The sequence below is a fragment of the Leopardus geoffroyi genome, chromosome A1 (assembly GCF_018350155.1).
Source record: "Leopardus geoffroyi isolate Oge1 chromosome A1, O.geoffroyi_Oge1_pat1.0, whole genome shotgun sequence".
Taxonomy (NCBI): Eukaryota; Metazoa; Chordata; class Mammalia; order Carnivora; family Felidae; genus Leopardus; species Leopardus geoffroyi.
Window position 1 is genome coordinate 73,535,611 of NC_059326.1, and position 12,042 is coordinate 73,547,652.

General features: G+C 41.2%; 1 protein-coding gene across 3 annotated transcripts; it reads right to left on the bottom strand.

Annotated features, from left to right (window-relative positions):
- Positions 1-4,904: 4,904 nt before the first annotated feature.
- Positions 4,905-11,746, bottom strand: TEX30 (testis expressed 30). 3 transcript variants are annotated; one of them, XM_045481568.1, is made up of 7 exons: positions 11,614-11,746; positions 10,584-10,886; positions 8,213-8,286; positions 7,510-7,740; positions 6,695-6,746; positions 5,979-6,184; positions 4,905-5,365 (listed from the first exon to the last, which is right to left on the bottom strand). In XM_045481568.1, exons 3-7 carry the CDS (start codon positions 8,225-8,227, stop codon positions 5,192-5,194), a joined length of 678 nt encoding a protein of 225 aa, XP_045337524.1. In that variant the 5' UTR covers positions 8,228-8,286; positions 10,584-10,886; positions 11,614-11,746; the 3' UTR covers positions 4,905-5,191. The 3 variants fall into 3 exon arrangements, with proteins under 3 accessions (XP_045337524.1, XP_045337532.1, XP_045337541.1); XM_045481576.1 differs by having other exon boundaries at positions 10,584-11,096; positions 11,614-11,742; XM_045481585.1 differs by lacking the exon at positions 10,584-10,886 and having other exon boundaries at positions 11,614-11,737.
- Between the last annotated feature and the right edge of the window lie 296 nt (positions 11,747-12,042).

Consider the following 12,042-nt stretch of genomic DNA (forward strand, 5'->3'; position numbering starts at 1 on the left):
TTAGTAGTTTTTTAAATTTAAAAATTGTAAATAATCCTTTATTAATTTCACAAAAAGAAAATATAATTCTATAAACAATCCCTTCGTACAGTTGATTACTACCCTATAATTCAAAAAATGCAGAGCAAACTTGAATTAGACATAGCCATTTTCTAGTACCACCAGGAATACTGCATTTTGTGCTTGTGGTTAGGAAAATATGAATGTACTGTTGACAGAGTTAGTAAAAAACAGAACAAAAAACTAAAGGAAATGCTGCAGTTTGAGTTTCAGACAGATACCAAATCATTTTTTAGTATGTCTCACTGTCACTGGGTGAGATATTATTGTCTGTCTCTTATGGGCCTGCCTGATTGTTTTCTTAAGATAGAACATCTCATGGGGCGCCTGGGTGGCGCAGTTGGTTAAGCGTCCGACTTCAGCCAGGTCACGATCTCGCGGTCCGTGAGTTCGAGCCCCGCATCGGGCTCTGGGCTGATGGCTCAGAGCCTGGAGCCTGTTTCCGATTCTGTGTCTCCCTCTCTCTCTGCCCCTCCCCTGTTCATGCTCTGTCTCTCTCTGTCCCAAAAATAAATAAACGTTGAAAAAAAAAAAATTAAAAAAAAAAAAAAAGATAGAACATCTCATTTTATACTTCTTTTTGCCAGAGGGGCCTGTTAGCAATGTTCCTCAACAATCTACTGTTACATGCTGAAAACCAAAGGTACATTCTGGAATCGTCTGGTGGTGAATTCCCTTTTTGCCCTATCTCTAGTGATTCCAAAGAACGGCTCCTTGTGAGGCTTCCTGATGTCAGAATTCGCATGTATTTAAGAGCCAGGTTTAAGTACTGCTCACTTTCCCTCAAAGTCTAGAAAGCAGACTCAATTTCTCTTGCCTGACAGCAGGCATTCTCTAACTCATTTACTGTGAACTACTGTAAACAGTACTCAATGTCTTAACACTTTATAGTTCCTGAGACCTTGCAGAGCTTTATGGCACTGAATCCCTGATTAGTATGCCTCAGACTAGCTCTGTAAGAACTGACAAGGAACCACTCATGCTGATGGGGAATGTGCAAGAGGTAAAGAATATCCTCCTTTAGAGCTCTGTCATGTTTGTTCCTATGGGCTTGCCTACTAGGGGCGCCTGGGTGGTTCAGTCAGTTAAGCGTCCGACTCTTGGTTTCAGCTCAGGTCATGATCTCACGGTTCATGAATTTGAGCCCTGTGTCAGGCTCTGCACTGATGGACAGAACCTGCTTGGGATTCTCTCTCTCCCTCTCTCTCTGCCCCTTCCCCTACTCACACACTTTGTCTCAAAAATAAACTTAAAAAAAAAAAAATAGTCACCTAATTCTGAGTGTAGACACTGATGTCCTTTACACCAGAAACCTCTTCCTGTGTTAATCTCAAGTAAACTGCATAAAAAGTAAGGTGCTAAACTGGATTTATTTCTTAAAATTATGAAGACAATAAAAAAATAAAATAATGAACACCAGAGAAATTCCATCACTAATAGGAACATAGACACAAGAGAACACTCCAAAAAATTCTGTTTAAGTTTTAAAGTATCTATTATATGTACCAAGGTCACATTCTTCACACTATTTGGACATTGTGAAACTAAGCTTTTCCTTTTTAAAAAAATTTTTTTTTTACATTATCTATTTTCGAGAGAGAGAGAGAGACAGAGCATGAGCAGGGGAGGGGCAGAGAGAGAGAGGGAGACACAGAATCTGAAGCAGGCTCCAGGCTCCAAGCTGCCAGCACAGAGCCTGACGCGGGGCTCGAACCCACAAACCGTGAGATCATGACCTGAGCCGAAGTCGGACACTTAATCGACTGAGCCACCCAGGTGCCCCTAGGCTTTTCCTTTTTTATGTATCAGGAAAAAGTCCCAATAATAGGTGTATAAAACAGCAATATAAAACCAGGGATTGCTCATAGTGGTTAGAAATTCTCCCTTTATAAATATCTTAGTTCAATTACAACAAATATTCAATAATGAATATGTAAGGCACTGAACAACTAAAAAGGGCTCTATGGATACAAAGATCAGTGAAAATCATTCCCTGACATCGGGTATTTGTGATGTGCAAATATGCCAATAATTTACTGAAAAGGCAGCATGTGAACAGAGAGGAAGATACTACTTGAGTTCCAAGGAGGGCTACTTGGTTGGAGTAATTCAAAAAAAAGCTGTGAAGGGGGAAAGAGAATATAAGCATGTTAAAGGATGAGGAGGATTTGATAACAGGTGAGGACCAACAAGAAAGTTTCAGGAAGATGAGGCAGAAAGCCTTGTTCCAAAACTTTGTGTTGTCCAGGTTAACCAGAGCGCTGTGCAGGGCTGTGCAGTGTTGTCCAGGTTCATAGTATGGGGGAAATCAGGCTACAATGTTGATAGGGCCTATTGTGAAGAGCTTTGAACCAAGGACTTCAACCTTAGTAGTCACTTTTGGAGATCCATCAACATAGTTTTTGACTTGAGGGTGTCAATTGGTTTGTTGAAGCAAGGAGACCACAAAATAGGAAAATCAGTTAGGTGACTGCTGTTATACAGATGAGAACTGGTGAAGGCCCGGATTAAGAGTAATGGCAGCATAAACAAGAGAGATGACAGAATCAGACACTGAAAACTCATGATCTGGCAACGTATTTATAAGGAACAAATGGATTTGGAAGGGGGTAGAAAAGCTAATGGTGAGGGAGAAAGGATTTCAAGATAACCCCCAGGTTCTCCACCTGGAAACCACAGACATTGTGGATCAGATCCTGCTTTGTTACGGCTGGCTGCCATGCACATTAGACTGCTGGCCGCATCCCTTTCCTCCGCCTATCGGATGCCAGTAGCACTGCCACCCCAGCCATAACCACCAAAAGTTCCCAGACGTTGCCAACGTCCCTTAGGGGGCCAGATCACTCCTGGTGGAGAACTACTGGTCTAGGTAGTGGTCATACTATTGAGGGTGCCCACCAGAGGCGGTGCCAGGACAGCTCTTTAACCATAATCTCAAACTTTTCCCTGCAAGACATGGCAAATCTGTGAGGAGCAGCTGGGCCCTTTTCACAAATATTCATTCCAGCCCTAGACATACCATTCACCTCTCTGGGAGCTGTACACTCCCCAGCCCTGCCCTGGTACACAGCTCTCAAATGACAAGCTATTTCACCAATCAGGAAGTTTCTTACAAGTAACTCACGGAAAAATCAACTTCGAAAGACCATCTACATCATCTCTATGTTTGATGTAGTATCTTTGGTCACCTATATTATCCCTATAGTTTAATTTGCAAACAAATATGACTACATAGCCCGGTTAGTAACCTTTTAACCTTCTTCACTGTCCTTTTTATGTTATGGTCTGCTCTATAATAAGTTTTCCTTTTTATTTTCCCATTAGTTTTATTTCTGACTTTTAGTATTTCCCAACTGATTTGTATTTGTTTGTAGACCATAATTATATTTGTCAGCTCTGGATGTGTTTTATAATACCTTGATATCAGTAGTGTTTTAAAGTTTCAAATGTTAAGCAATGATTATGTACTATGTACTATTTTTTAAAATTTAAGCCTTGTCAGGGGTGCTTAGGTGGCTCAGTTGGTTGGTTGAGTGTTTGACTTTGGCTCAGGTCATGATCTTGCAGTTTGTGAGTTCAAGCCCCGCGTTGGGCTCTATGCTGACAGCTCAGAGCCTGGAGCCTGCTTTGGATTCTGTGTTTCCTCCTCTCTCTGCCCCTCCTTCCATCCTCATGCTCTATCTCTCTCTCTCAATAATAAATGTTAAAAAAAAAATTTTTTTTTTAAGTCTCGTTTAAGAAATTTAGTCAAAAAGTAACTATTATATCCTGAGTGACATTGACATTTTCATTTCATAGTGGTACGTAATTTCACTCTGTAATATAAACAATTTGGACACTGTTACCCAGGTTTCTGTTCTTTATGCACTATTGAGAAAAATTAACAAATAATTAAAATCCATGGACCCCACCAGAGAATGAGGGACCTCAAAAGTCAGCAAGCTGTCCAATCCACCTTGAGGCTGTCTGAAGGGCCTAATATTAGAGCAGTAGAGAGGCCAGGAAAAAAAGAGTTAGTATCTTACTATAGAAAAACACCTTTCACTACAAACTTACACATCATCAGCCCCATCACATTTTGTGCCCGTCGTAGGAAACACAGACACTGTGTTTTTAATATGTAACTCAACACCATTCCAAGTCCAGTCCAGGTATTGACTGAACTTCCTAAGACAAAATGAAGTGCCCTAAGTCTGCCTAGATACAGCACAGATGTCAGTCCTTATTTCATTCTCCCCTTATTCGGAGAGGTCGAGACATCAAGTTCCTCTGTTATAGTTAAGCTCTAAGTATTTACTCATCTTTGCAAACCCAATCAAGCTTTGCCTGTAACAGGCCTTCAGTAAACATTTACTTTTTTAATGTTTATTTATTTTTGAGGGGGAGAGAGCGCGTGGGTGGAGGAGGGGTAGAGAGAGAGGGAGACACAGACTCTGAAGCAGGCTCCAGGCTCTGAGCTGCCAGCACAGAGCCCAATGCAGGGCTCAAACTCACAAACTACAAGATCATGACCCGAGCTGAAATCAGACGCTTAACCGACTAAACCACCCAGGTGCCCCCGGTAAACCTTTCTTGAATGAAAGTTGTTACTTCTTTCCAAAAACAATGTTCAGGGTCCCCATATTTGAAAATGTATCTTCCCTCCTATCCCTTAACTGAGATTTAAAAGATTAGGTGAATGAGTGTATACATTCTATAAAACTGACCACACTCAAAAAAAAAAACAAAAAAAAAAACTGACCACACTCAGCACAGTAATGTAATGCTTATTTTCCTTTTTTAAAGACACTGCTCTGCAAAATTAGACTACTTTCTCAGTTGCACAGAAAATAAGACAAAAGTTCTAGTGTAACAAAATTCAAATGTTTAATTTTTTTCAAAACTTAACTATATTAATGAAAATAAATTATATGTAGACCACCTTCAGTATTTGTACATCATCTTTATACAACTATAACAGTGCTTTCAAAAGATATTTTGTAGAGAACATTAATTTCACAATTAAAACATGTTTTAAAAATGGGGGAACATTAAATTCATCTGAAGTATCTCATAATGCGAGAGGTATGCTGTTCTTTATCAAATGAACTGTATTTGTATCCAAAATAACATGGCTTTTAGCTAAATACAATTATTTCTTGTCCATTTCAGTGATTTCCTGGATCCAAAACAAAATCTGTGTATTTATTTCTTTGAAAACATCATTTGTTGAACGTCCTTTCACTGCCATGGAATGGTTTGCCTTCTCAATCCAGTGGATTTTATTGGGAGCTTGCATTTTCTGTGCCACTTTCTCCAACAAGTTCTAAAGGAAAAAAAGAAGAAGATACTAGACTAATAATGCTCTTTTTAGTGTTTAATAAGGATTCTCTCTCTCTTTCCTGCACAACCTATACTGGCACATCCGTTCACTAAATATTTATTAAGTACTTATTCTACAGACAACTTTCGAGGCAATGGAATATGCAAAGAAATGTCCACAGAAGTGGCAGTCTATGTCTCAGTTACAGCAATACCACAAACAGATCAAGTACTCATTATTGGCAATATATAGTAACATGTACAAGTTATTAACTTTTTCTCAAGAGTCAATTTTCTAATTGAAGAGGCTGCTTGAATGTTGAAATGATAAAAACAAATGTATAGTCTAGTAATCCCCAAAACACAAGATTCAGATATTAATCTTTCATTCCCAAGTAAGAGTCAATCCATTTAGCAACTCTTTCCAGGCAGATGAATTCTGTCAGTATGCTTATATTTCTCGGTTCTCCAAAGCAACAGGTAACTAAGTCACAAAACTAGCATTAGTCCAATCAGCACCTTTTAAAGATACTGAAAGCTGCAGGTAAGATCTTGTTCCCAAGATAACTGTCTTTCATTCACTCTCTCATTTACACAAACATCAAGTTGTAAATCACCTTTTCACACATTTCATCTGCTGAACCTGACACAAACAATACAGGATCTTTTATACGATAGAGATCTTCATCTCTAAGTTTATGTTGCTGCTTTGGATGGTGCAGTGGGTAAGAAATACAAATGAGACCTCGAACAAAAGCATCAGCATCATCTGGCTCAATATGGCACATTACAGAAGCAGCTGCTCTTGAGCCCATTGAACGACCTAAAATCAATTAAAATTAAGTTCAGTTTGATATATAAACATTCATATAAAGAAGTGGTGATAATATGGCAAATTAGATTTCATTTACTGTTCATCCATCATAACTGCATCACTTAACTCCAAAAGGTGGCAATTAACAAGCTGTGATACCCATAATGGACATCTATAGCTTCCTTATATAGAGCTAATAATGATCCTAAGTCAAAAAAAAAAAAAAAAAAAGGAATTATTTTTCTGAAGAATACTTAAAGATCCTTGTGAAGGAATCATTTTACAGAGGGTGACTCAGAGATATAAATAAAAGGAGAGATCTTTGGGTTACAATACATATCTATGAGGTTTAAATCTACTTTAAACATATAAAGTACCTTGATATTATACAAGAAGGTGACTTACCAAAACAAAACAAAAAATCCTTAAATTAGCTTCCTGTCATCAATTAATTTTAATTCTTGATTACCTGTTCCTATATTAATATTAGTAAATTTAAAAGCAAGTATTATAACTTACCGCCAAGGAAAACACCTGTCAATTTGTATTCTCCTAAGGTCTTTAGGTAATTCTAGAAAAACCAACCAAAAAATTATCAATTCTTCTCCTATAAAATATTCGACTGGAAAACCAACATATATTTCCCATCATTACTGAAATGTATGAAAATCTTTGTAAAGACAACCATAAAATCTTAAGGGAGTCTTCTTGAAACAGGTAACCAGTTCTTTGCATTTCCAATCATGCTGTCACTATCAAATCATATCCTGGGTAATACAGGCAAGTAAGTGAGAAAAAAAATATCACTTCACCAGTCTAAAAAATTCAAGATTCAGGTACTTAAATATTTTTAAGAATTACATTAAAAAAAGAAGCCAGTAAAAGCTTCCAACTGATACAGAATTTAATAACGCTAACGTCTAATTTAAAGCCCTGAAATATCTATCAAGTTTGAAATAATCTGGATTAAAAAAATTTCAACTTTGTTTTATCCAGGGATTTTAGTTTCAAACTGTGCTATATTTATTTGTACATTCATAGTATGGTAGGCAAATATTCAGAACTATATAATCTGAAGTTTTGTCATTCCAGTAAGAAAATTATTATATCACAAATAGCTTCCCTTGGCAGTACCATAGGATATTTATGATGTGAGCATTCATCTCCATGGAAACTGACAGCAAAAAAGAGAAATCCATTATACAGCTTTCAGGTACTGTTGAGTTTCTAAGAATATTCATTAAAACTTTTTTAAAATAAATAGAATTTGTCTTAAATGTATTAAGAATTTTACAACAGAATTGTTACAAGTAAATATAAAGAAATTTTCTTACCAAAACTGATTTATATGCCTTAATTCTATGTACAATATTAAGGCCTTTACAGGTAAATCTCAGGCAAAAAAACCCATGAGATGCAAGATGGGATGCCAGTGACATCAAATGAGGAAGATTCATATCTCCTGACGCTCCATGTGTAAGAATTATTCCATATGTTAAGCTCTTGTTAGGTACCAAACAAACAGCATCTAGTAATTTATTTCCAAAAGGTATTTTTAATTTAACCTGGAATTCAAGAGAATAAAGGGATCAAAAATTACTTCCTTGCCTATTCAGACAACTGAACAACTATATGTTTGTTTTGTGAGACCCATGATTCACATGGCCTCTAAATAAAAAGCACTATTAACAATAGCTAATATTTAAGTACTTATTGTCAAGTACTGTAAGTGCTTTATATGTATTAACTTATTTAACCTTCCTAATAATTCTATAAGGTAGTATTATCACCTCCATTTTATAGATGAGAAAACGGAGGCACAGCAGGTTAAGTAATTTGCCCAGGTTACATAGCTACTAGCTAGGATTCAAACTCAGGCAGTTTGCTCCAAAAGTCCTTACTCTTAACCACTAATGTTACTGTCTACCACAGTACAAATTGAAAATAAGAAAATTACTCTGGAGCCACATGACTTAAAAAAAAAAAAAAAAAAAAAAGGAACCCTGAAGATGCAGAACATATGAAAATAGGTATTACCTCTGTATGATTCATTTTCACTGTTGAGTAACAAACTTAAAGTGCATTACATCTGAGAAGCAAAGGACATCTCCCTGAAAAGAAGATTCTGTTGTGAACGGTGGGTTGGCAGACATGGACATGACATAAGAAGTATGAATGAACACATTCAGCAGCTGAAATAAACACATTTAGAACTACTTCTCTAAGAACTGGTGCCTTTACATATGCATTACTCAATTACTTCCAAGGTTCCTAAAACCATGGGCACCCAGAATTGGTTACAGGGCCAGGTGTGGGAATGGCAGATGTTATATAAGAAAAGCCAATATGATACCTTGACATGGAAATCTTAACAAAATTCATACCAAAGTAGAATGTTGTATCTTGGCATATATGCGTATTTTTTCCCTAAGCATCTTTATTTTCAACCAACTATCTTTAATTTCACAGTATCTTTCCATTAACTTATTTCCATATCATCATTCAGTTCTTCTTCCTACCCTGCAAGAGAAGCATGTATCCACACCTTTTGTCAGGTGACTTTGCAGAGCGTCCCAATATGTACTGTACATACATCTCCACCCTACTGATTTGGGCCTTGACTATGAGACACTACATTAACTAATGAAATATATGCGAAAGTTGTAATGTGCCACTTCTGAGCTGGCACATAGCAAATTTCCAGAAGCCCCCTTGAACTCCCATCCCCAGTCATGAGAAAAGCATGTTCCAGGTATTTTTGCTTTTTCAGCCTGGGTCCCAGAACAAAGATAACACGCTGCAGCAGATATGAACCCGAAAGTAAAGTCTGGAGTCCAGCCTCATCCAGCCAAGATCTAAGCCACTGAAGAACCAAAAATGCTGGCCTGAAGAACCCAAGAGCATGAAATGTTAGGCCACTGAGATCTGGGGACTGTTATACAGCATTCCTTCCTATGGAAGAGATCTCTTATTATTCAAGGTATAACCAACACCAAGATCTCCATTATCCATCTATTTTTTCCTGTTAACATTTATTCATTCATTCATGGAATAGAGATAATAACAGAGTTCAAAGTTCAAAAGGTACCAAAAATATACAGTGAAGTGTCCCTCATTCCATTTTTGCCTTGCTACCCAGATCCCTTCTCCAAAGTCAACCAATATTACCTGCTTCTTCCATATCTTTCCAGATATTTTATACATATATACACACACACCCCACCTTTTTTTAATAAACTCATATTTTTCTGAATCCCCCACCACCTAACATACATCTTTTGTTTACTCTTTTCTCTATACAATGAGCTTCTTTCATTGTGCTTTATGGCTGCAGAATATCCCAAGGGAAGGTTGTGCATGATATATTTCACCAACCATCACTGACACTGATTCTAATCTTTTGCTAAAATACTGCAATGAATGGTATGCACCTTATTTTCTCACGTGTGTAGACCAATTTGAATAACTTTGTGGGAGAGGAACTGCTGTATCAAAGGGTATATTCACTTGCAATTATATTTTTTAAGGAATACATTCGATTTCTGAATAGGTAATATTTGCATATGTTACAAAATTTTTAAAGGACAAACATGTAAATAGTTAACCCTCCTCACATTCTTTTCCTCCAGCCATGGAGTTTCCTTTCCCAGAAGTAACCACTGTGACCAACTTATTTTTTTTTTTAAGGTTTGTTTGCAGGGGTGGGGGGAAGGGGGCAGAGAGAGGAGGAGAGAATCGCAAGCAGGCTCCATGCTCAGCATACAGCCTGATGGGAGGGCTCAATCACCCCCTGACCCCATGAGGTCAGGACCTGCGGCGAAATCAAGAGTCTGGCGCTTAACTGACTGAGCCTCCCAGGCGCCCCCACTGTGACCCGCTTACTATCTTTCCACACGTGTGTGTTATGTGTGCAGAAAAGTTTTCTGACTTGAGCCTGAGGGGAATCGGTGTGGCTACAAAAATCCTAGGGTTTTGGTGGGAGAAGGAGAATAAAGGACTTCAGGCTTCAGCGTCCCTGCCTTCAAAAACACAGCCCCCTAGTTACCTGTGCCTGAGGTCCCCTGGTTCAAAGCTCCCGTCCTCTGTTCTCCCAAGAGCCTCCCGCCTTCTAGTGAGAGAAGGCAGTCACCCAACAGTGTGAAACCGGGAAGGAGATGCGCACATCTAATTACCTCTGCAACAGATTTCACCTAGGTGCACCCCCAACACCACTTCCTTCGCTGGCAGCTGCCAGTCTGTGTGTTTTGTATTCAATTGTTCCACACTGTTCCTTGCTGCAGGTTTAGAATTATGCTGTTTGCTAAGAACATTTGCCTTCCGGACCCCACTACTTTACTGCTATCGTTTCCTTTCCCATTCTCTCCATCATTTGAATTTAAGTCTTCTAAAAAAAAAAAAAACCCTTTACCGTAATTTTAGTGAGATTCCAGGAGCCAGTATTCAATCCACTTTCTTGGCCTAGAATGCTCTACTCTCCCGAAACCACCTGGATGTTTGGGTTCTTTCGGAGAAACTCTACGGCCTGCCAGGTTTCCGGATGAACAGTCCACTCCTCACAGCTGGTGCCCTTGTTCTCCACCAGCTACTTCGGTTACCAACGAAACTGTTCCGGGATACGGTGCAACTCGGTCTCCGCAGTCTGGGTTACGACCTCTGGTTTCGCATTCGGGCAGGGCAGGGCAGCAGTCTGGCTCTGCCCCAAGGTCTTCAACTGTAAAAGGAGAGCCACAGGGATACCCTGAGGACGAATCTGCAGTCTCCGTACTTCGCGAGCATTCCGGAGGGACTTGTACGACGACCACGAATACCGGGGGCGCAAGAGGCGATCACGTCTCGTGCTCAAGGACCGACACGCCACGACCACCCCAACTTCCAACCGAAAAACTGCGCGGGCATCTTCCAGTGTGTCCACAGCGGTGCGCTGGAGGTCACGGGCGAGCAAACACGTGAAGAGTTCAAGTCTTCCGGAGGCCGATGACCTGGCCGGGTGGGTGCACACCAGACAGCACGCGGGACCGCGGGACCAGGGCAGAAATTCGGAGCGACCTCCCCCCCGCCCCCCGCCAAGAATTTAGGGTTCCAAGGCACCTGTGAGAACCCTCTCATGCACTCAACAGGCGCGCGTGCGCGGGGTGCGCGGTGGCCGCCCCCCGCCCCCGGGGCCCGGCACGACCCCCTCACAGCTCCGGCCGCTTCGGCTCTCCCCGCCCGAGCCGTCCCCTCACTGCGGCCTCCCCGGCGGCCAGGAGGGCGAAACCCCGGCGGTCGGGCCCGCGGGCACCGCACTTACACCCAACGCCTCACGGAGGCGACCAGCAGCCGTCGAGGGGCGACGGCCGCGAGCCCTAATGTTTCAGACGGGGCCGCCAGGCGCGCCAGCACCTTCCTCTGGAGGCCGTCCCCCACCCAGCGGCGCCAACCGCCGCCGCCGCACTTACCGGGCCCGGGAAGGTGGTCGAGACCGCCTAGCCGTCCGCACTCCCTTCACGGAACAAACTACCACGCTCGAAGCGACCGCCTCGCCGCACTCGCCAGCCCGTTTCGCATCGGCGCACGCGCGCGCAGACCCCGCCCCCCGGGCGCGCGGGCCGGCGCGTAGGGCACGCCGGGAGCGGGAGTTTTCCAGCCGCTTCCGGGTGACTGGGGCGGGGGTTGCTCATTAACAGGCTGGTGGTGGGTGGTGAGTGACTTCCAGTCCCTGCCTCACCCAATGACTCCCTCCACGCTGGACCGTTCCCCGTATCCCAGCCGCTCCATTTCAACAGTGGCACAGGTCAATGAACGTGGAGTCAACTCTGATTATTCATTTTCTCACACCAAACAATCGGCCAATGCTGTTGACTCTATTTGCAAATATATACAAAATC